The following is a 20,656-nucleotide window of genomic DNA, read 5'->3' as shown; positions in this document are numbered from 1 at the left end:
AGGCTTGGATTGGAGGTAGAAGCAAAGGTAACTAGCAGAAAAGGAGAATTGGATTGCCTCTTTCTGGCCTTTGGTTGGGGTGCTGTTTAAATGGAGGAAATGCCAGATCCAAGAGCGCAGGGGGCTGGCTGTGAGTGCCCTCATGTGGATCAGCTGTGGTTAGACTGCTTAACGCCTTGTGATCTGCCCCATATAAATATACTGCCATGTATAAATAATGGCCGCATATATATGTAATCTGGAAAGATAAACATGAAGCTTAACACTGGCAACCTGCAGGGAAGGAAGTGGAATGGGCTGTGTGTGTGTGTGTGTGTGTGTGTGTGTGTATATGTTTGAGAACTTGTATTTTATTACTCCGTACCTCTTTATTTGATTTTTTTCCATGAGAATTAGTTCATGTGTTAGGTAAAATAAATAAATAAAATAAAATAAAATAAATCTATTACAAAAGAATAAGAAGAATTAAAGAAAAGTACCGGCAGAAACTGCTAGTGATCCAAGTCCTGGCTCCCTGATGCCTGGCTGAAGCCCAGCCCACAAACAGAACACTGGGTTAAAGGTCCTGGAGAAAAGAGGATGGGAAAGGTTTGGTGTCTGTGTGCTGTCTGCTAGAAGGGTAAGGCACCTGGCAGACGGTTTTCAGCTTAATGGGAACTGCTCCTGTTTTCCAGGCACACACAATCCTGGACTGGAGAAGTTCAACAAGTGCATGGAACATCGGAAACCTCCTGGAAATGCTGAATTTGCCTCGAGATGTCCTGAAGTCCAGCATACTTCTCTGGGCAGCCTCGAGGCTCAGGAGCCCAGCCCAGCCCAGCCCACCGTGCCCTCTCAGCCAGCCCTTCTTAGCCTTCAGCAGCCCTCCCTCCCTCTTCCTGAGTAGTGGCCCTTCGCAGGCCTGCGTCCCAGCCCCGCCCCTCTCTCTGGACGCATCTCTGGGCCCCATCATCACCCGGCGCCGGGCCCTCCCTCTGCCCCCCCCTTTCTCCTCCCTCCTTCCCTCCCTCCCTCCCTCCCTTTCTCCCTCCCTCCCAGCTCCTGCACCAGGAAACGGCCCGGATCCCGGCAGCGGCCTGACCCGTGAGATCCCTAACCTGGCAGGCGGGCGGGGTTGGAGACTGGCTGAGGTGGGGGTAAGGGAGGAGCTGGGCCTTTGGGCTGCACTAGGGGGAACCGGGAATAGAGATGGTGTCGGCAGGAAGCCCTTGGCCCTGGGTTTCCCGGGAGGACAGTCATTAAACATGGATTCGGCCACACAGCTGGTAGAGCGTTGGGGGCAGGGTCCCAGGCCCAGAGCTGCAACCCCAGCCCTCCCAGGCCAGACCCTGATCCCTGGCCTTCCCCTCCTGGTTCTGATCTCCCCCTCCCCTTTCCAGGGCTCCACGCTGGCCGGGAGGATGAAAGGCCCCAGCTGGGGGCTCCTTGCCACCAGTGCTGTGTCTTAAGAGCTGCCATCCCGGCTGGGTGAGTGTCTCCTTCCTTTCTCTGTCTGGAGTAACCCATTGCGTCTCCCACCTTTCTCTTCAGCCCATCTGCTCCCCTTCATCTTGTGCCTCTGCCAACATCTTTACATCTTGCATTTGGGGAGTCCTAAGCCCCTTCCTCTAGCCAAGAAGGTGTGGACTGAGCAGGGGGAGGTGTGTAGGGGTGTCACAGAGCTGGCGTTGTCCTATTATGAAAAGAATCTAAAGTATTCTAAACATAAAATTTACTTGTTTTGCATTTAATTTTGCATATTAGGATGCAATGGCCAGCCTCTTGAACCCTGGTCCTGCATCATGACTTAATTCCCTTGTTCTTGCCTCTCCCTGTCTAGTGAGCTCTGAGCATTTCTTCCCTCCTCCCCGTCTAGTGAGCTCTGAGCATTTCTTCCCTCCTCCCCATCTCACTGGGTAGGCCAAACCAGAAATGCCCCTTCTGGTTCTCTGTCCATATATTCATGCCAGTCTTTCATCCTTGCCTCTTATAGCCGCCCGGATGGCGACCCCAGCCTCGGCCCCAGACACACGGGCTCTGGTGGCAGACTTTGTAGGTTATAAGCTGAGGCAGAAGGGTTATGTCTGTGGAGCTGGCCCCGGGGAGGGCCCAGCAGCTGACCCGCTGCACCAAGCAATGCGGGCAGCTGGAGATGAGTTCGAGACCCGCTTCCGGCGCACCTTCTCTGATCTGGCGGCTCAGCTGCATGTGACCCCAGGCTCAGCCCAACAACGCTTCACCCAGGTCTCCGATGAACTTTTCCAAGGGGGCCCTAACTGGGGCCGCCTTGTAGCCTTCTTTGTCTTTGGGGCTGCACTGTGTGCTGAGAGTGTCAACAAGGAGATGGAACCACTGGTGGGACAAGTGCAGGAGTGGATGGTGGCCTACCTGGAGACGCGGCTGGCCGACTGGATCCACAGCAGTGGGGGCTGGGTAAGAAGCTTCTCAATTGCCGCTCTGCACATCCCTCCGCAAAGCTGGTCTCCAGGGGGAAGATGGGGGCTCTGATTGGAGGCTGAGGCAGCTATGTTGGGAATGAGGTATGGGGTTGAGGCTTCCCGGCTGGGTGGAATCAGACTGAGAGATGCCTGGACTCTGCACTCCAGGGCTGCCATGCAGTCAACACTGGATGGGCTCATGGTCCCAAGCAGAGGACATAATATGCACCCAAGGAGTGCCTGCAGGGGAATGGTGTCAGGGACTTTTTGCATCTGAGTCATGGCGTGGGAGGTGGGGAGGATCAGGGATGGGTGGTGGTCAGGCAAGCCTTGGCAAAGGATGCTAGTTCTGAGCAGAATTTTTCGCCAAGGAAAGGATGGCGTTCACTGGAGGCAGAGTGGGCAAATGAACCAGTCTCTCAGGGTGGGGGTACACCTGGGGGGATCAGAGGGGCTTGAGTAGAGCTTTGGCCAGAGAGGAGCTGGGAATGGGGTAGTGCTCGCAGTGGTTGGAACTGGAACTCTTCCTCTCCTCTTCTCTCCACTCTTTCCTCTCCTGATATCCCTTTCTCCTTTCTCTCCTACTTCCCTTCTCTCCCACAGGCGGAGTTCACAGCTCTATACGGGGACGGGGCCCTGGAGGAGGCGCGGCGTCTGCGGGAGGGGAACTGGGCATCAGTGAGGACAGTGCTGACAGGGGCCGTGGCACTGGGGGCCCTGGTAACTGTAGGGGCCTTTTTTGCTAGCAAGTGAAAGTCCAGGGCCAGGTGGGGCTAGGTGTGGCTGGGGGTCGGGAGAGCAGGAACAGAACAGAGAAATGCCCTTGGAAGAAGTGGAATTGGTGGATGGGTGGGCATGGAACAGGGATGGGCAGGGGAAGGGTAGTGTGTAAGGGAGTTGAGTAGGCCAGGTAGGCGATTAGAAGAGTGAGCAGGACACATAGGGGAGGGGAATGTTTTGGCAAGTTTAGTGGGGCAGGAGGTGGAGTCGTTCCAGGGCTGGGGGAGGTGGGAGGGATCATGCCTATAGGTGTGGGCACATGAAACGACCTGGAACTTGGTTTGCAGCCCTGAGGAAGGTGGACTTGCATAAGCAGTTGTGTTTCCATTGGATGAATGGGATTTGGGGAACATAGAAGGCACATCCCTTTGGAATGGAAGCTTGAGGGTTCTCGGGTGATAGGGAGAGGTGGCTGTAACCATGGGCTGCTTGGACACACGTGTGCATGTGCACGCATGCTGCTGTGCATGCTGGGCTGCCTGGCAAATCTGGTGGTGGTGGAATTCCCCAAGGAGAAAACATTCCCTCTTGCAATGGCAAGAACTAGGAGCAGTTCTCTGCCCCACCCCCCACAACCCCTCCTTTCCCTTGCCCTTGTCCTGATGCCTCAAGGCTTAGAGAGAAACATTGTATCCAGACATAGGGCTCTGCTGCTTCTCTCCAGAAAGTAATTGGCAAGGCTTTGGCCAGAAGAGCAGTGACCTTGTTCCTTCATCATCCCCCTTCTTTGTGCATCATGCACTTGCTGCTGCCTCCCGGGCTCTGACAGAAGGGCAGGGCTGTTGAGCCTGGATGGGTGGAGGCTTAGGTAGCTGGACCTGCCTGCCACCCTCCTCTCCCACTCAGGCACAATGGTGCCTAAAGTGTTTCCAGTCTCTGGGACCTCTGTACTCAAACTGAAACTCTTAAGTTGGGGCCCTAACTAATTTTCCTTTTGAGGTTGTGGACATAAGTGCTGATGTAGAATACAGTCTGGGTCCCACACGGTGTCTCAGTGAGACTGCTGATGCCTTGAGAGGACCATTTCAGCTCTGAATCCCATGGGTGTGAGGGTGGTGGATACTCCAGGACTGGCCTATGCTGTGTTGTGGGCTTTGGTTCGGCTTTATCAGGGACCACGCATATGGGTTTTAGAGTATCTACCATGACCTAGGAGCATTTATGATTTCTTTGAAGCCACGCTGTTTGCATGGGTGTTACTTGTCTGTACCTCAGAGTCTGAGGATGTTAACTTTGGAACTCGCAGTCCTCTAGAACAGCTTCAGATTATAGCTTTTTCTTTGGAGGAAGAAGTTACTCACTCCAGATGCATGCCCTGAGCCAGACCTCACTGCTGCACTTTCCAAGGTGCTAAGATTGCTGCTCTCCAATGCTGACTTTCTGACACAGTGCTCTAGAACCCTGCCTGTGGTCCTGAGCACTGATCAGCTTAGCTAGACCATGGTTGACTCTTCTTGGAGATTTTCACTTGGTCCTAGAATGTGGCAACGTAGTTGTGCTCGCCAGAATGTGGGACCAAATTGGCCTCAGGTGTTTAGTCCAGACTTCTGCTTTTGAGAGAGGGCTGCACTTTTTAATGGTTTTTCCAGGGGAGGTGGTAGGCTGCATGTGCCACTTGGTCTTGTTGTGAGTGTGCTGATGCCAGAAACTCAGAGCCAGCCTGTGGCAAGCAGTTGGGGTGGGGGGTCTCTGACTTGCTCAGGACAAACTAGGCCAGTGGTTTTCAAACTGCTTGGCAGAGCCCTGAAGTTTCCTAGGGGTTGCCTCAGGAGTCCTTGGGGAGATGAAGGGGGTGGGGAGCTGAGCAGGCTGGGCAATTTGCCCTCTAGCAGAACAGCTCCCCTTGTAGCTGTCTTACATATCGGGGTTCAGGGTAAGATTTTATTTGCATTAAGGGGTTTGCTGCTGAAAAAAAGTTGGAAAACCACTGACTAGACCATCGGCTCCAAATTGGAGCCTGTGCTTCCTTCCCCAGGTTTGGAGCACACTGTTCACCTTACCCTCTGCCACAGGACGCATATCCCTGTTAGCATTCCCAGGGACCTTTAGCCAAGAGGGGCTGCAGGGACCATGGCCAGGTTACTGAAATGCCCTGCTCTGAAGCCTTGACACCTGGGTGGAAAGGAGAGGCTGTTTTCTGACAGGGTGAAGGGCTTGGTCTGGACTCCCAGAAGCATAGCTTAGATGGGACCACAGTGGGCAATTTTGACCTGTCCTGCCCTTCTTAGCTTGAAGGGAAACCCCAGAGACTCTTCTGTCAGGGAAAACTAGGGACTCTCTTCTAGAGCCATATAGTTCCTTGGGATTAGCTCTTGGCCAAGAAGGCTGAGTATGGCTCCCAATTTTAAAATCCATTTCATTTTTTAAAAAGTAAGGGAAATAAATGTAATTGCCATTTTTCAAAGATTAAGTAGGAGGAGAGGGGTTTCTTGCTCTCCAGAGCCCAAAGGGACAAATAGAGACTTTGCTTAGGCCAAGGAAGGAGCGGAGGTAGGGCAACTCGGTCCTGCGATTATTAATCCTACTCCCCACTTATTCTAGGGCACACATACACTATTTTACTTTTTTAAAATCATAAAACGGCAGAAGAGATTTGGTTAGTTTAGAAGAAAAGAAAGCTCTATAAATATAAATCTATATTCCTGTATTTTTATTTAATAATTTATAAATACCAAGTTCATTTGACTTTTATTTTTGTGTAATATGTAATGGTCGTATTAAAAAAAAATAAATAAAGCCCAGAAGTTTAATGAGAAGGACTGAACAGGGTTTGTGACTTCTACACTGTATAGCCTGGGGTCAGGACATTTCATTGATCCAGTTATCTCTTCATGACCTTGTTAAAGGCAAGAATTAGAATAACAGAGATTTGGGAAAGTATTGGGATAATTAAAAAATCAGAGTCATTCCCCCATCCTCCTCACCCCACTCCTACACCAGCCAAATGGCCAAAGCCAAGAATTCCATCTATTCTAAAACCTTGGGAGGGTGTGTGTATATGGTACTTTGGGACTGCCACTAACAATAACCAAATGAAAAACAAAGAAAACCTACCAAAAATCTTTGTGTGATAGTAATCAAGTCCCCAGTTGTGGTTCAGGCTCTAATCAGAAGTGTGTGATAATAATAAACATTTCTCTGTGGTGCCTTGCTGCATACCTCAGACATAAAAATAGGTCTGGGTCTGGTGTGGTGGCTCACGCCTGTAATCCCAGCACTTTGGGAGCCCAAAGCAGGCAGATTATTTGAGGCTTGGCGTTCGAGACCAGCTGGCCAACATGGGGAAACGCTGTCTCTACTAAAAATACAAAAATTAGTCAGGCCTGGTGGCACGTGCCTGTAATCCCACCTTCTCGGGAGGCCACGGCACGAGGATCGCTTGAACCTAGGAGGTGGAGATTGCGGTGAGCCAAGATTGAGCCACTGCACTCCAGCCTGGGTGACACAGGGAGACTCTATCTCAAAAAAAAAAAAAAAAAAAAAAAAAGGTTGAGGTGTCCGGCAAAAATGGAGTCCCTGCTTCCTTTCCTGGTCCTGTAAGACATTTGGTTTCAGCCATTTCAATGCAGACTGATAAACTGGATGGGATCTCCAGGAATACTCAGCCCATCCTTCTCTACCTGTAGTCTTGAACCACATCAAAATCATGTCTCACAGAAATAGTGATCCTAATTTAAAATTTCAGGTGAGAATTTCTAGTCTTTCTGTAATCCAGTGCAATAGATTGGTACTTGGGTTTATGTGTTAAATTGCAAGAAATATAATTGTTTAGAGGAATCCAGCATTCCCTTTCTATTCTCTATACAAAAATCTACAGGGGAAGCCATATTAAAATCAGAGACTGGCTTAGTGAAATGGCACTATGGAAAAGGGAATTAGATGTTCTTAATAGTTAATATCATCAAGTCAAAGTTAAGTAAAACAAAAAATAAGTAGGGGTAATGGGAAAATTGAAATATTACAGTAAGATGTCAGCAAAAAGAAAATTAATACACAGAAAAACATTCTATAAGTAGTATTCCTAAATACTAAAGCTAGGCTGTGAATTCAGCTCTGAGTTTCTTGACAGCTAAAGAAAATTAAAATACAAAGTGAAATTCACATTCCTCTTATAATTTATAAAAACCTATCAGTTAAGAAGGGCAAAAAAAAATTGTTGATTTTTTGAGAAGACTGATAAAGTGGATGCCACCTTCTGTGACATCTAAAAGCAAATATGATGTTGAGTTTTGACCACTGTTTCTTCTAGAAACAATAAATGGAGATTCAGAAGGTCCTAAGTGTTTTCTATTAGGCTCATCACAATTAAGCCCAAATATGCCGTTCCATGATGGTTTGATTTAATATAGGACTAAATTTTGGGCTATCTAAAGGGACAGATGAATTGTATTTCCTCCATACAGTTCTCCACCAGGTTATTTATTCAAATGACACCTTGATAAAGTTGGGCAACCTTATAATTTCTAGCAAATGGATAGATTGTAAATATTCTATGTTGTTACTTAATAGCAGAACCTTTGAAGATTTTAAAAGCTACCTTAAATGTAGATACAGGAGAGATACAGAAATAAATCAACTATTTTGAAACCCAACCAGAAAACACACCATAATGAAATGCTGTGTAGTTTATTCATTCAGTCAACCATTTATGCAGCAAATATTCAAGCATCATCTGTGTGCTAAGCACACTTATGGGCCCTGAGGTAAAGTGAACAGACAGATGCAAATCTCTGTTCTCATGTTGCTTGTGTTCTAGTAAGAGAAACAGAAAAATTTTAAATTGTATAATATATGAGAAGGCGATGAATGCCATAAAGAAAAACAAATCATGAGGGGGAATGTCCGTGTACATATACACATATAGATTTCAATTTTAAATTGAGTGGTCAGAGGAGGCCTCATATCTGAGGTGACTTTTGGGTAAAACCATGACAAACAATGGAAAAATATGTTTATTGACATGGGAAGATGTCTTTTTTTTTTAAATTGGGTAAAAAAATAGATTAGAAAATAATATATACAGTATGACTCTATTTTGCTAAAATATTTATGTCTGTGTGCCTTGATATGTATTTACATATTGAAAGTTTCAGAAGTATATATGCCAAAATATCATTAGTAATTGTCTCTGGATAGTGGGCTTTATGAGTGCTTTTATTTTGTTCTTTTTGCTGTATTTTCTGATTCTTTGATAATGAACATATATTTTCAGTACAGTATATGAAAACAAGTTCTTTAGGCACAAAATTTCTAAAACATTAACCAAGCAGAATGGAAATTAAGCAACCCAACAGAAACTTCTTCACATTTAAATGACTATTCCACTTCCATGAAAAGGCAGACCTAGGGAGTTAAGGTAAGCAGGGCCAGACCACATTAGAAGATTATTGAGGTCTGCTCCAAGATAGAGGTCATTAAAGGAGAAAGGCTCCAAGGTTCTACATCAGCACTGTCCAACAGAAATATAATGCAAGCTATATGTAGTTTTACATTTTCTAGTAACCTCATTTAAAATGCAAAAAGAAATTATCAAACCAATTTTAATAATATTCTATTTAGCTCAGTATATAAAAATATTATTTCAATATGGAATTAATATTAAACAGTTAATGAATTATGTCACATTCTCTTTTTCATACTAATTTTTCAAAATTCAATGTGTATTCAATACTTTCAGCACATCTCAAATTGGAGTCTCATGTTTCAAGTGGTCAGTAGCCATGTGTGACTAGTGGCTATCATATTAAAGTGTAGCTCTAGATCATAGATCAGTATTGTAGTCTGTAAAAATTTCAAAGTAGTTTTAGATCATGGAGCATTATTGTAGTTTGTAAAAATTTCAAGAAAGGAGATAAAAATAGGGATGAAACTACCAAGTCAGCAAATATTTATGTTGTTTGGTGAGAAAACTTTTCTCTTCTGGGAAGAACTATGGAGGCCCTTACCCATTTTTACCACTTAATTCTCCTTTTCTCAACTCCACTCAGCCACTCCTTCCTCTCTTTTCTTTCTTTCTTCCCTTCCCCTTCTTTTTCTCTTTCTCCCTTCCTTCTTTCTTTCTTTCTTTCTCCCTCTCTTTCTTTCTCTTTCCCCCTTCCTTCTTTCCTTCTTTCTCTTTCTTTTCTTTTCTTGTTCTTTCCTTCCTTTCTGTAACAGAGTCTCGCTCTGTTGCCAGGCTGGAGTGCAGTGGTGCCATTTCGCTCACTGCAGCCTCTGCCTCCCAGGTTCAAGTGATTCCCCTGCCTCAGCCTCCTGAGTAGCTGGGACTACAGGTGTGTGCCACCATGCCCGGCTACTTTTTTGTATTTTAGTAGAGATGGGGTTTCACCATGTTTGCCAGGATAGTCTCGATCTCCTGACCTCATGATTTGCCTGCCTTGGCCTCCCAAAGTGCTGGGATTACAGGTGTAAGCCACCACACCTGGCCAATTCCCTTCTATTAATACATCTTCCCCTCTTCTGGGGCACAATATCATTGGAGTTTCACTTTTTCCAAAACTCCATGGTCCTCTGTGTATAGGTTATTACTTAAAGAGAATTATAATGGGCGAATCTCACACCATTACATACTAAATTAAAAAAAATTCATTCTCAGAGGAAAACTTAAATGATATTCTCTATGCTTTAACAACAAGTAAGATATTAAATAAGAGTATTAATTTATTTTATTTATTTTTTACTTTTTTTAAAAAAAGATTATTCATTACTGAAGATCACTTATTCAGTTATTTATTGAGCAGAGTGATAGGCAAAGGGAATACAAATATAAGATGGTTCCCTCTCTTTTACAGTTTATAGACTAATAGGGAAGGAACTTACTTTATAGGTCACCATTCAAAAAGCTTTTTTTTTTTTTTTTTTTTTGAGACAGTTTCACTGTGTCACCCAGACTGGAGTGCAGTGTTACCCAGACTGGAGTGCAGTGGCATGATCTCGGCTCACTGTAACCTCTGCCTCCCAAGTTCAAGTGATTCTCGTGCCTCAGCCTGCTGAGTAGCTAGGATTATAGGAACACACCACCATGCCCAGCTAATTTTTGTATTTTTAGTAGAGACGGGGTTTCTCCATGTTGGCCAGGCTGGTCATGAACTCCTAACCTCAGGTGATCCTCCTGCCTTGGCCTCCCAAAGTGCTGGGATTACAGGCATGAGCCACCACACCTGGCCCTCAAATAGCTTTTCAAATATGTTTGCTTTTTTTCTTTTTGAGACAGGGTCTCACTCTGTAGCTGAGGCTGGAGTACCATGATCATAGCTCACTACAGCCTGAAACTTGTGGGTTCAAGTGATCCTCCTGTCTCAGCCTCTGGATTAGCTGGGACTATAGGTGCATGTCACCATACTCGGCTAAATGTATTTGTTCCTTTCATAAGGTAATCATGCCTATTAGAAAAAGTTTCAAAGTTGCAGTGATTAAAAAAAAAAAAAAAAAGGTAATGGGCTGGGCGTGGTGTCTCATCCCTGTAATCCTAGCACTTTGGGAGGCTGAGTTTGGTGGATCACTTGAGCCCCAGGAGTTTGGGACCAGCCTAAGCAACACAGGGAGACCTTGTCTTTACAAAAAATAGAAAAAATTAGCCAGGCATAGTGGTGCATTCCTGTAGTCTCAGCCATTTTGGAGGCTGAGGAGGAAGGATTACTTGAGCCAGGAGGTTGAGGCTGCAGTCAGCTGTGATCATGCCACCATACTCTAGCCTGGGAGACAGAGACCCTGTCTCAAAATTAAGAGCAGCAAAATAAACAAGTAAATAAATGAATAGTGATTGTGGAAAATTTGTATAAAGAAAATGAATCATAATGCTATCACCCAGAGAGAACTACTATTTTGTCATACTTCTTTTCAGTATTTTTTGTCTGCTTTTATGATCTACAATTTTGTATACTGCAATTCTGCTTACCATTATATTGCAAGCATTTTTCCTTGATGTTAAAATGTTTCAAAATCATAATGACTATATAAAATTACATCTACTTTTGTACAATAATTTTAATGCCCAATTGGTCATTTGTCTGTATTTTTTCACTTTGATAAAAATATTTATTCTGATGGGGCATGATGGCTCACACCTGTAATCCCAGCACTTTGGAAGACCAAGGTGGGAGGATTACCTGAGCTCAGGAGTTCGAGACCACCCTGAGCAACATGGTAAACCCTATCTCTACTAAAATACAAAAAATTAGTTGGACATGGTGGTGGCACACCTGTAGTCCCAGCTGCTCAGGAGGCTGAGGCACAAGAATTGCTTGAGCCTCGGAGGTGGAGGTTGTAGTAAGCCGAGATTACACCTTCTCACTCCAGCTTGGGCTGTGGAGTGAGACTCAGTCTCAAAAAAAACCAAACAAAAAATATTTATTCACAAATTGGATTACATTTTTAGAGGAGATAAGAAAAAGAATCTCAACTTTTTTTTTTTTTTTTTGAGAGAGAGAGTCTCACTCCAATGGCCCAGGCAGGAATGTAGTGGCGTGATCTCTGCTCACTGCAACCTCCACCTCCCAGGTTCAAGCATTTCCCCTGCCTCAGCCTCCCGAGTAGCTGGGATTACAGGCGCTCACCACCACACCTAGCTAATTTTTGTATTTTTAGTAGATATGGGGTTTCACTATTTTGGCCAGGCTGGTCTTGAACTCCTGACCTTGGGTGATCTTCCCGCCTTGGTTTCCCAAAGTGCTGCGATTACAGGCGTGAGCCATCTCTCCCAGCTTTTCTTTTCTTTTTTTCTTTCTTTCTTTTTTTTTTGAGACAGGGTCTCACTCTGTTGCCCAGGCTGGAGTGCAGTGGCATCATTATGGCTCACTGCAGCCTCAGCCTCCCGAGTAGCTGGGAGTAGCAGGGACTGCAGGTGCGCACCACCATGCCCATCTAATTTTTGTATTTTTAGTGGAGAAGGGGTTTTGCCATGTTGCCCAGGTTGGTGTTGAACTCCTGTGCTCAAGCAATCCAGTTCCCAAAGTGTTGGGATTACAGGTGTGAGCCACTGCACCTGGCCTTAAGAATCTCAACAGTTTCAAAGCTTTTGGTACATATTGCCAAAGACTAGAAAGATTGTACTGGTTCTTGCTCCTCTTTTCCTCCCATGCCTAAGTGTTTTTAAAAATCAGATATAGTTGTAATTATATTTTATGTACAATTTTACATTCTACTTCCTTGGCTTAACAAAATTATTTTTGCATGTTTGTCACACTATGTAAACCTTTTCATAGATGCGTAATAATATTTTATTGGATATAATTGTAGTTTGCTTAAACTTTTATCTGTTGTTGGAATTTGTCTTTCCATTTTTCACACATAATTTTTTGTGCATTAAAGCAGGCCTTATCTGAACTTTGAAAGCTGGCTTTGAATTCCCTGCACACTGTTACATATATTATATAATATATATTATGTATAATATATATTTTTATATTTTTTCCTTTGAGACAGTGTCTTGCTGTTGCCCAGGAGATTCTCCTGATTCAGCCTCCCGAGCAGCTGAGTTTACAGGCATGTGCCACCACACCCAGCTAATTTTTGTATTTTTAGTAGAGATGGGATTTTGCCACGTTTGCCAGGCTGGTCTGAAACTCCTGGGCTCAGGTGATCCTCCTGCCTCAGCCCCCAAAGTGCTGGGATAACAGGCATGACCTACCATGCCCAGCCAGCCCTGCACACTTCTAATTAGTCCAATGACTTAGGCCTAAGTTTCTTCACTTCATTAAGCCTTTTTCTTTTTCTCTAAAAAAGGTTATAGATTTGGAAATATTTTCCTCACGGGGTTGTTGTGAGAGTCCAATGAGATAATATAATAAGGAGTGGTGCTTAACAAAAATAGGATTCAAACACATTTTTAAAAATCACATCTCCTTTTGTTGGCTTGATTAAATTGGGCACCAATAAGATAAACAAATCTTAATTAGGTTAAGATCAGTATAAAAGACCTTTCTTCCAGGGCATTCAATCATTTAGAGCTTGTCTTCGGTGCTTAGCATTAGTTATCCCAGATCACACTGAAGCTGAGGTGGCTGATGAAGTAATTTGCAGTGAAATTTTAAGCGACTGTGACTCTGCTCCAAGTTCCCCAGATCTTGAGGTAAGGAATTGTGAGGAAAAAGTGGGGGTGAGCGGAATAGTGGGGTATAATGAGTCACTTTTGATTTTTTTGTTTTGCTAATGAGGATCTTCTCTTGTCCAACTCCCTCCACCAACCATGTTTGTTTAACTTTTTGGTTGGGCTCATATGAATTTTTTGAACTGTAGGTTAGTGTGCCCACAAAAATTTATCTTGCAAACTTAGCACTGCCATTCCTTCCTTTTTAATAAATGTGTAGGATTGCTACCAAAATGTGGCAATCCTGCCTTCCAGAGCTAAGTGTCATTTCTAGTGCAGCGGTGTAGTGGGAACCTGCCAGGAGAAATTCCTCTGGAATCTTGAGGGCTTGAGGGCTGAAATGAAGGGTGGCACCCAGATCTCCAATCAATGCATCTTCAGTCAACAAACATTCAACAGGACATAATGTGGTAGGCATATTGCCAGGCCGTGGAGATGCAAATATAAATAAGATCCAGCCCTTCATCTGCAGGCGCTCACAACCTAGTTAGGCAACAGCACAAAACCATTTAGCGCACCGTGGAGGTAGGCCCACTTGTCCTGGGAAAGGAGCGGAAGCTGGGGTTTGCAGTGGTCTGGTTGAAGAAGGACTACATGTTAGAGGCACAGACTGGGTGCTTGTACACCCAACGGAACGAGAAGGGTGTAAAGTAATCACATGCTGGGGTGTCGAAGGCAGTGCTTTACAGTTTTGAGACTTTACCTCACCAGCAAAAGGGGCCAGTCTGTTAGTGGTGCAGATTGGAGGAGGGGTAACACTGGAAGCTGCCCAGTCAAGAGAAGAAAATGGAACTAGGGAGCAGAAGGCCTATGCTAGAGGCGGGTAAGACAGAACTCGTGACAAGTAGCTCTGGACTGAGCAATTCTCCCTGCTTTCTGGTGTGGGAGAGCTAGTGGATGATGGTGCCAATAACCTGGATGGGGAAAGTAAGCTCCCTCCTGGAATGCTCCATTCACAACCTCCATTTTCAGCAACATCCCATCTACTGATGCTTCCTGGTCAGGATACAAGTTTCCTGAAGCGGCCGCTCTGTTTCAGGCCTCGTCCGCCCAACACCTCACTAGCCGGCCAGCAGTAGTATCAAGATGGCGGCCCCCTGAGGACTGGCTAGTCATGTGACCTCGGGTTTCCCAAGTTTGAAGCCCAGCAGTCCTTTCGGGGGCAAGGTTCGCCTGTCACAAAATGATTGTCAGCCCTTCGAATCTCGCGAGCCAATCGGCATGTAAGACTGGGCCACGGCGGTGAGGCGATCGGAAGACTGGTCCTTTCCAGTCGCCTAGCTAGGGCCAATCACGGAGCGTCCTATACTTCGCGGGCCCCCTCGCAGGCCGGGGAGAAGCAGGAATGTCGTCACAGCGTGGCGGTATTGTTACCTAAGGCCTCGATAGGAGGTGGGACGCGTGTTGATTGACAGGCAGATTTCCCCTACCGGGATTTGAGAATTTGGCGCAGTACCCCCGCCTTAGAGGTGGGGTCTTATTTGATTGCCAAGTAATATTCCCCAATGGAGTACTAGCTCGTGGTGACTGGCAGGCAGCTTGACTAATGAGTCCTCGGCGTGGCCGGCGCAGCTCTCCAATCGCCGGGCGGCGGGCCCCAGTCTGAGCGGCGATGGCGGCGGCGGCGGCGGCGGCAGCAGCAGCGGGGGCTGCGGGCGGTCGGGGCTCCGGGCCGGGGCGGCGGCGCCATCTTGTGCCCGGGGCCGGTGGGGAGGCCGGGGAGGGGGCCCCGGGGGGCGCAGGGGACTACGGGAACGGCCTGGAGTCTGAGGAACTGGAGCCTGAGGAGCTGCTGCTGGAGCCCGAGCCGGAGCCCGAGCCTGAAGAGGAGCCGCCGCGGCCCCGCGCCCCCCCGGGAGCTCCGGGCCCTGGGCCTGGTTCGGGAGCCCCCGGCAGTCAAGAGGAGGAGGAGGAGCCGGGATTGGTCGAGGGTGACCCGGGGGACGGCGCCATTGAGGACCCGGTGAGGGAAGGAGGGCGAGCGATCAGGCCGGCGGCTGACTGGCCGGGTCACGGGAGGCCCAGAGCTCGGGCGAGCGGGAGGCAGGCGGGGGGTGGGGTTGGGCGGGGAATAACGTGGCTGGGGCCCAGTTGGGCCGGGGATGGGTCCGCGATCACTACAAGGGGCCCGACTGGCTTGATTCGGGCGTCACGGGTGCCTAGTGTTCTAGAGAGGGTAGCTTGCTTTTCTTTTCATCACGACCCTCGCGTGGGGCCAGGGAAATGGCCGAGTATGGCTGAGGCCGCGCTCCGGCCGAGACCAGGGCAGAGCCCCTGCGTTGGTTCCTCTTAAGCTCTTCTCCATACCCTTTCCACTTGTATTAGGAGCTGGAAGCTATCAAAGCTCGAGTCAGGGAGATGGAGGAAGAAGCTGAGAAGCTAAAAGAACTACAGAACGAGGTAGAGAAGCAGATGAATATGAGTCCACCTCCAGGCAATGGTGAGTAACTGGCGGTTGCACGCGGAGCCCGGGTTCTCTGGTTGGAAGGGTTGTAGGGAGGATGGGGAACGTGGGGTTAGATACTTGTCATCCTGGAGCTGCTTGTCTGAGCTATTATGGCTGTGCCGGGGTCATAGTCCGTTGTGTCTTCCTCTGACCTTTGTGAGGCAGAACCTATATTTTGGTGGTGGTAGCCTTGTGCCTGCCTCCCTTTGTCCTTGTTATAATTGTGTTGTTCTTTGTTCTTGGTCTACCTCTATCCTTCTTTTTAGAGGTTGCCAGCTCGCGTTTGACCTTCAAATCTAATAGTTTTTCCTCCAATTGGAGACGTTTCAGTTAGGATTCTAAGAGAAAACAAGCTGGAGGGGTTTCCCCTTTAATCTAGAAATGTGGAGTCTCAGCCCACTCAATTTTGTTCACTCTTAAAAGCATTTCAACCTAAACCATTCATTGGGGACTTGATTTGGAGGCAGGAGAGATTCCTATACTGTTTTAAGTGTGTATTAATTTATTCTTTAAATTTGTCGAATATTTAGCAAGTACCTGCTATGGATTAGGCACAATCCTATTCTAGGTTATGGGTACAGCAGGGAACAGAATAGACCAAAATCTTTGCTTTCACTGAGCTTATGGGATAGTGTTGGTGGTAGAAATGCATATATTGGTCAAGTAGAAAACACGTGTATGTTTTTTTAAAAAAATATATTTTTCCTCATAGCTGGCCCAGTGATCATGTCCATTGAGGAGAAGATGGAGGCTGATGCCCGTTCCATCTATGTTGGCAATGTATGTAACTAGGGCTCTCTCTGATTGGAGTTGGGGGCAAGTTATTTTGGGGAGTTATTTAATAGTCCTGAAAGGAACATCTCTGGGATAAGTGGTGGTTTTGGATGGACGGAGTGTGGGAAGGAGGTTAAAGGTAATGGAGTGATCAGTAAACAGCAAAGGCTCTGGGTTTGGAAGGAAAAGGGCCTAGTTCCCCAAATTACCAGATTTCATGTGCCTTGGTGTATGTAGATGGTGCAGACCAAAGGCTAGGCAGGGTGCCTGTTGAGACAGGAATTTGCCTGGTGCCTGTGAAATGTCTCTCCTCTCCTCAGGTGGACTATGGTGCAACAGCAGAAGAGCTGGAAGCTCACTTTCATGGCTGTGGTTCAGTCAACCGTGTTACCATACTCTGTGACAAATTTAGTGGCCATCCCAAAGGGTAAGTAGAGGGAAGTAAGTTGAGATAATTTAAATTATGGCGTAAAAATAGATATATAAATTATGTTTTATATTGAGCAGTAAGTGATTTGCTGTTAACACAGGTAATCTGTGTCGTTTAAGATAATGGCATTAATGTTGATATGTATCAGGAGTTGCACCTAAATGTCTTCTGAGGCCAGACAGAAATGAAGGCTAGATGTGGGTGGGATCACGAACTAGAAGGGGAGTGGGAGGGGCAGCTTTTACTTGGCCTATTATGGCCATATGGAAATTCAGACCCTGTGTGTCCTATTCTTACAAATTTCAAAGAATAGCTGGAAATTTTAAAATTATTAAATGATTTTGAATGATTTAAAATTTCCATTTAGAAGAATTTTGGCCAAAAAAAATGTAGTCACGTTGTACCCCAAAACAAAGCATGCCCGTAAGTTGAAGCTGACCTGTGAGGTATTTGTAACCTCAGAGAGATACAATGATAATTCTTTTCAGGTTTGCATATATAGAGTTCTCAGACAAAGAGTCAGTGAGGACTTCCTTGGCCTTAGATGAGTCCCTATTTAGAGGAAGGCAAATCAAGGTAAGCCTATGTCCATTGCTGTTCTGGTTCTGTATAAACTCTCCAGGTTGACTTTAAGGCTTTCATTTATTCATCTCTGACTCAGGTGATCCCGAAACGAACCAACAGACCAGGCATCAGCACAACAGACCGGGGTTTTCCACGAGCCCGCTACCGCGCACGGACCACCAACTACAACAGTTCCCGCTCTCGATTCTACAGTGGTTTTAACAGCAGGCCCCGGGGTCGCGTCTACAGGTCAGGATAGATGGGCTGCTCCTCTTCCCCGCGCCTCCCATGAGCCCTGTATGCTTCCTTCTCTCCTGGTCTGAGAAATCGCCCTTCCCCACCCCTCCCCCTTGGTCTTCAGGAACTTTGTCTCCTGCCTGTGCTGGGTGAGGAAGGTAGTTGCAGGCCAGGCCAGAAGGCCAGTCTCGTCATGTTTTCTGCAGCAGGAATTGGTGATAAGGGCTGCATCCCTCCCTTGGATGACCTTCCACCCCTAGCCTTTTTTTTCTTGGGAGTTGGTGGCTTTTGAAGGTGTTTATACACAAAGCCCGGAGGAATAGGACCTCCAGGCAGTGAAAGCACTGCTTGGGCATTTGTTACTTTTTTCGGAGTTAGGGAGGGGTTGAAGTCTGAACCTCCCTTGGAAGAATACCAGAGGCAGCTAGTTGATCCTCCCCAACAGGCTTGTGGGAGGATTTTGAGTTATTTACTCTTTACTTGAGCCAGTCTTGCAAGGTTAACATCTCACTGGGCCTAAGTGTGGTGCCCATGTTTTTGCCTTGCTTCCCTTCTGTCTCTTCACATTTAAATAGACAGGTTAGGTATATATATAAAAAAAAAAAAAACTTGGCTTTTTGTAAGCTCTACCTGCTTGCTCCCAGGAATTAGGGAGGATCTATTTGTGAAGGCCTGGGGTTTAAGAGCTGTGGAGGACTGAAAACTAGATAAACAGGGGGTCCTTTTCCTTGCCCCTGTCTTCAGATGCGCTTCTTTTTTGCCACTGTTTGTCAAAATTTTCTGTTAAGCCCCCCTCCCACTGCCCCAGTTCTCTGGGTGTGTTGCTATTTCTGGGATCGTGGGGTCAGTTTTAGGACACTTGAAAACTTCTTTTCCCCCCTTCCCTGCACAGTAACTGGGGCAAGGGCCCACGGGGAGGGGCTTGTACTGAACTATCTAGTGATCGCGTTAACACCTAACTCTCCTTCTTTCTTCCAGGGGCCGGGCTAGAGCGACATCATGGTATTCCCCTTACTAAAAAAAGTGTGTATTAGGAGGAGAGAGAGGAAAAAAAGAGGAAAGAAGGAAAAAAAAAAGAATTAAAAAAAAAAAAAGAAAAACAGAAGATGACCTTGATGGAAAAAAAATATTTTTTAAAAAAAGATATACTGTGGAAGGGGGGAGAATACCATAACTAACTGCTGAGGAGGGACCTGCTTTGGGGAGTAGGGGAAGGCCCAGGGAGTGGGGCAGGGGGCTGCTTACTCACTTTGGGGATTCGCCATGGACACGTCTCAACTGCGCAAGCTGCTCCCCATGTTTCCCTGCCACACTTCACCCCCTTGGGGGCTGCTCAAGGGTAGGTGGGCATGGGTGGTAGGAGGTTTTTTTTTTACCCAGGGCTCTGGAAGGACACCAAACTGTTCTGCTTGTTACCTTCCCTCCGTCTTCTCGCCTTTCACAGTCCCCTCCTGCCTGCTCCTGTCCAGCCAGGTCTACCACCCACCCCACTCCTCTTCTCCGGCTCCCTGCCCCTCCAGGTTGCCTGGTGATCTGTTTTGTTTCCTTTTGTGTTTCTTTTTCTGTTTTGAGTGTCTTTCTTTGCAGGTTTCTGTAGCCGGAAGATCTCCGTTCCGCTCCCAGCGGCTCCAGTGTAAATTCCCCTTCCCCCTGGGGAAATGCACTACCTTGTTTTGGGGGGTTTAGGGGTGTTTTTGTTTTTCAGTTTTTTTTTGTTTTGTTTTGTTTTCCTTTGCCTTTTTTCCCTTTTATTTGGAGGGAATGGGAGGAAGTGGGAACAGGGAGGTGGGAGGTGGATTTTGTTTATTTTTTTAGCTCATTTCCAGGGGTGGGAATTTTTTTTTAATATGTGTCATGAATAAAGTTGTTTTTGAAAATAAAAATTGTTTGGCCTTTTGGGTGTAAGGATTATTTATCTTCCTATTCTCTCTTAGATTGCAGATGGCTATTAATTGTACTTTGTGGAAGTACTGGTGTTATGGAAGGGGGGTTACCACTTGTGAATTAAGGTGTAGGAGTTAAATTACAACTAGCAAGAACGTTGTGTTTAGTTCAGAATGATGGGTTTTCTGGAGAACATGTAACCCTGATTGACATTTGAGAAATAAGCTTGGTAAACTAAAAGAATAGCCGAGTTATAGTGATCTAGTGGTGCTTCTGTGTGCTCCTGATACAACTTTTATGCAAATGAACTATCCATGCCAGCAGCTCTAGAACTTTGGATTGGGGTCTCGGTATGTTGACCAGGTTGGTCTCAAGTGATCCTCTCATCTTAGCCTCCCGAAGTGTTGGGGTTACAGATGTGAGCCACTGTGCCCAGCTACTTTGCCCAGCTACTTTTCTACCTCAAGGCGGGCCCAAGAAGTGCAAAAGACAATACACTTAGCTAAGAGACAACTGCTAAGCTTGTTTTTTCCAGTCATGCAGTAACCACTAAATGTGTTCAGCTAACTTATTGGATTGTTTTATTTTTTTGAGAATAAAACAATCTTGGCTCAATCTTGGCTCACTGCAGCCTCAACCTCCCAGGCTCAAGCGATCCTCCCACCTCGGCCTCCCACATAGCTGGAACTGTTGGCACCTGCTGCCACGCTTGGCTAAGTTTTTGTAGAGACAGAGATTGCAGGCATGAGCCACCATGCCTGGCCCACAGAGCCATTTCTTTTAACATTTTTGAAGAGCATCCAGGTCAGAGGCAATTTTGAACAAAACATCCTGAGAAGTCAATGAAAAAATTGGTTGAAATACTAAGAAATCCTATACGTAATGAAATCTGAAGGCTTGACCTGGGTAGTGATGCAATGTTCAAGTTTTAAAACCAATCTGACACTGGAATGAAAAATGGAGAAATTAAGATGGCCAAGTCAAAATTTAGATATGAAAAGTGAAAGCCAGCTGTGAAGTCCTAATAAAATGATCCT

At 46.2% G+C, this 20,656-nt stretch overlaps 1 protein-coding gene across 7 annotated transcripts; it reads left to right on the top strand.

Annotated features, from left to right (window-relative positions):
* Window positions 1-285: 285 nt before the first annotated feature.
* LOC105727279 (bcl-2-like protein 2) lies at window positions 286-19,628 on the top strand. Of its 7 annotated transcripts, XM_064374749.1 has the most exons (8): window positions 1,966-2,419; window positions 13,178-13,266; window positions 15,610-15,724; window positions 16,443-16,510; window positions 16,825-16,931; window positions 17,423-17,510; window positions 17,596-17,747; window positions 18,714-19,628. In XM_064374749.1, the coding sequence occupies exons 1-8, from the start codon at window positions 1,981-1,983 to the stop codon at window positions 18,751-18,753; spliced, it is 1,098 nt and encodes a 365-aa protein (XP_064230819.1). In that variant the 5' UTR covers window positions 1,966-1,980; the 3' UTR covers window positions 18,754-19,628. The 7 variants fall into 7 exon arrangements, with proteins under 7 accessions (XP_012322515.1, XP_012322526.1, XP_012322536.1 ...); XM_012467081.2 differs by lacking the exons at window positions 1,966-2,419; window positions 13,178-13,266 and adding an exon at window positions 14,882-15,247; XM_012467092.3 differs by lacking the exons at window positions 13,178-13,266; window positions 15,610-15,724; window positions 16,443-16,510; ... (2 more) ...; window positions 17,596-17,747; window positions 18,714-19,628 and adding exons at window positions 286-1,083; window positions 1,380-1,467; window positions 3,021-5,953 and having other exon boundaries at window positions 1,973-2,412.
* The last annotated feature ends 1,028 nt before the right edge of the window (window positions 19,629-20,656 follow it).

Source organism: Aotus nancymaae, unplaced genomic scaffold (genome assembly GCF_030222135.1).
Source record: "Aotus nancymaae isolate 86718 unplaced genomic scaffold, 86718_ANA_hifiasm-v0.15.2.pri h1tg000011l, whole genome shotgun sequence".
Taxonomy (NCBI): Eukaryota; Metazoa; Chordata; class Mammalia; order Primates; family Aotidae; genus Aotus; species Aotus nancymaae.
This window is presented reverse-complemented; position numbering and strand designations above follow the sequence as displayed.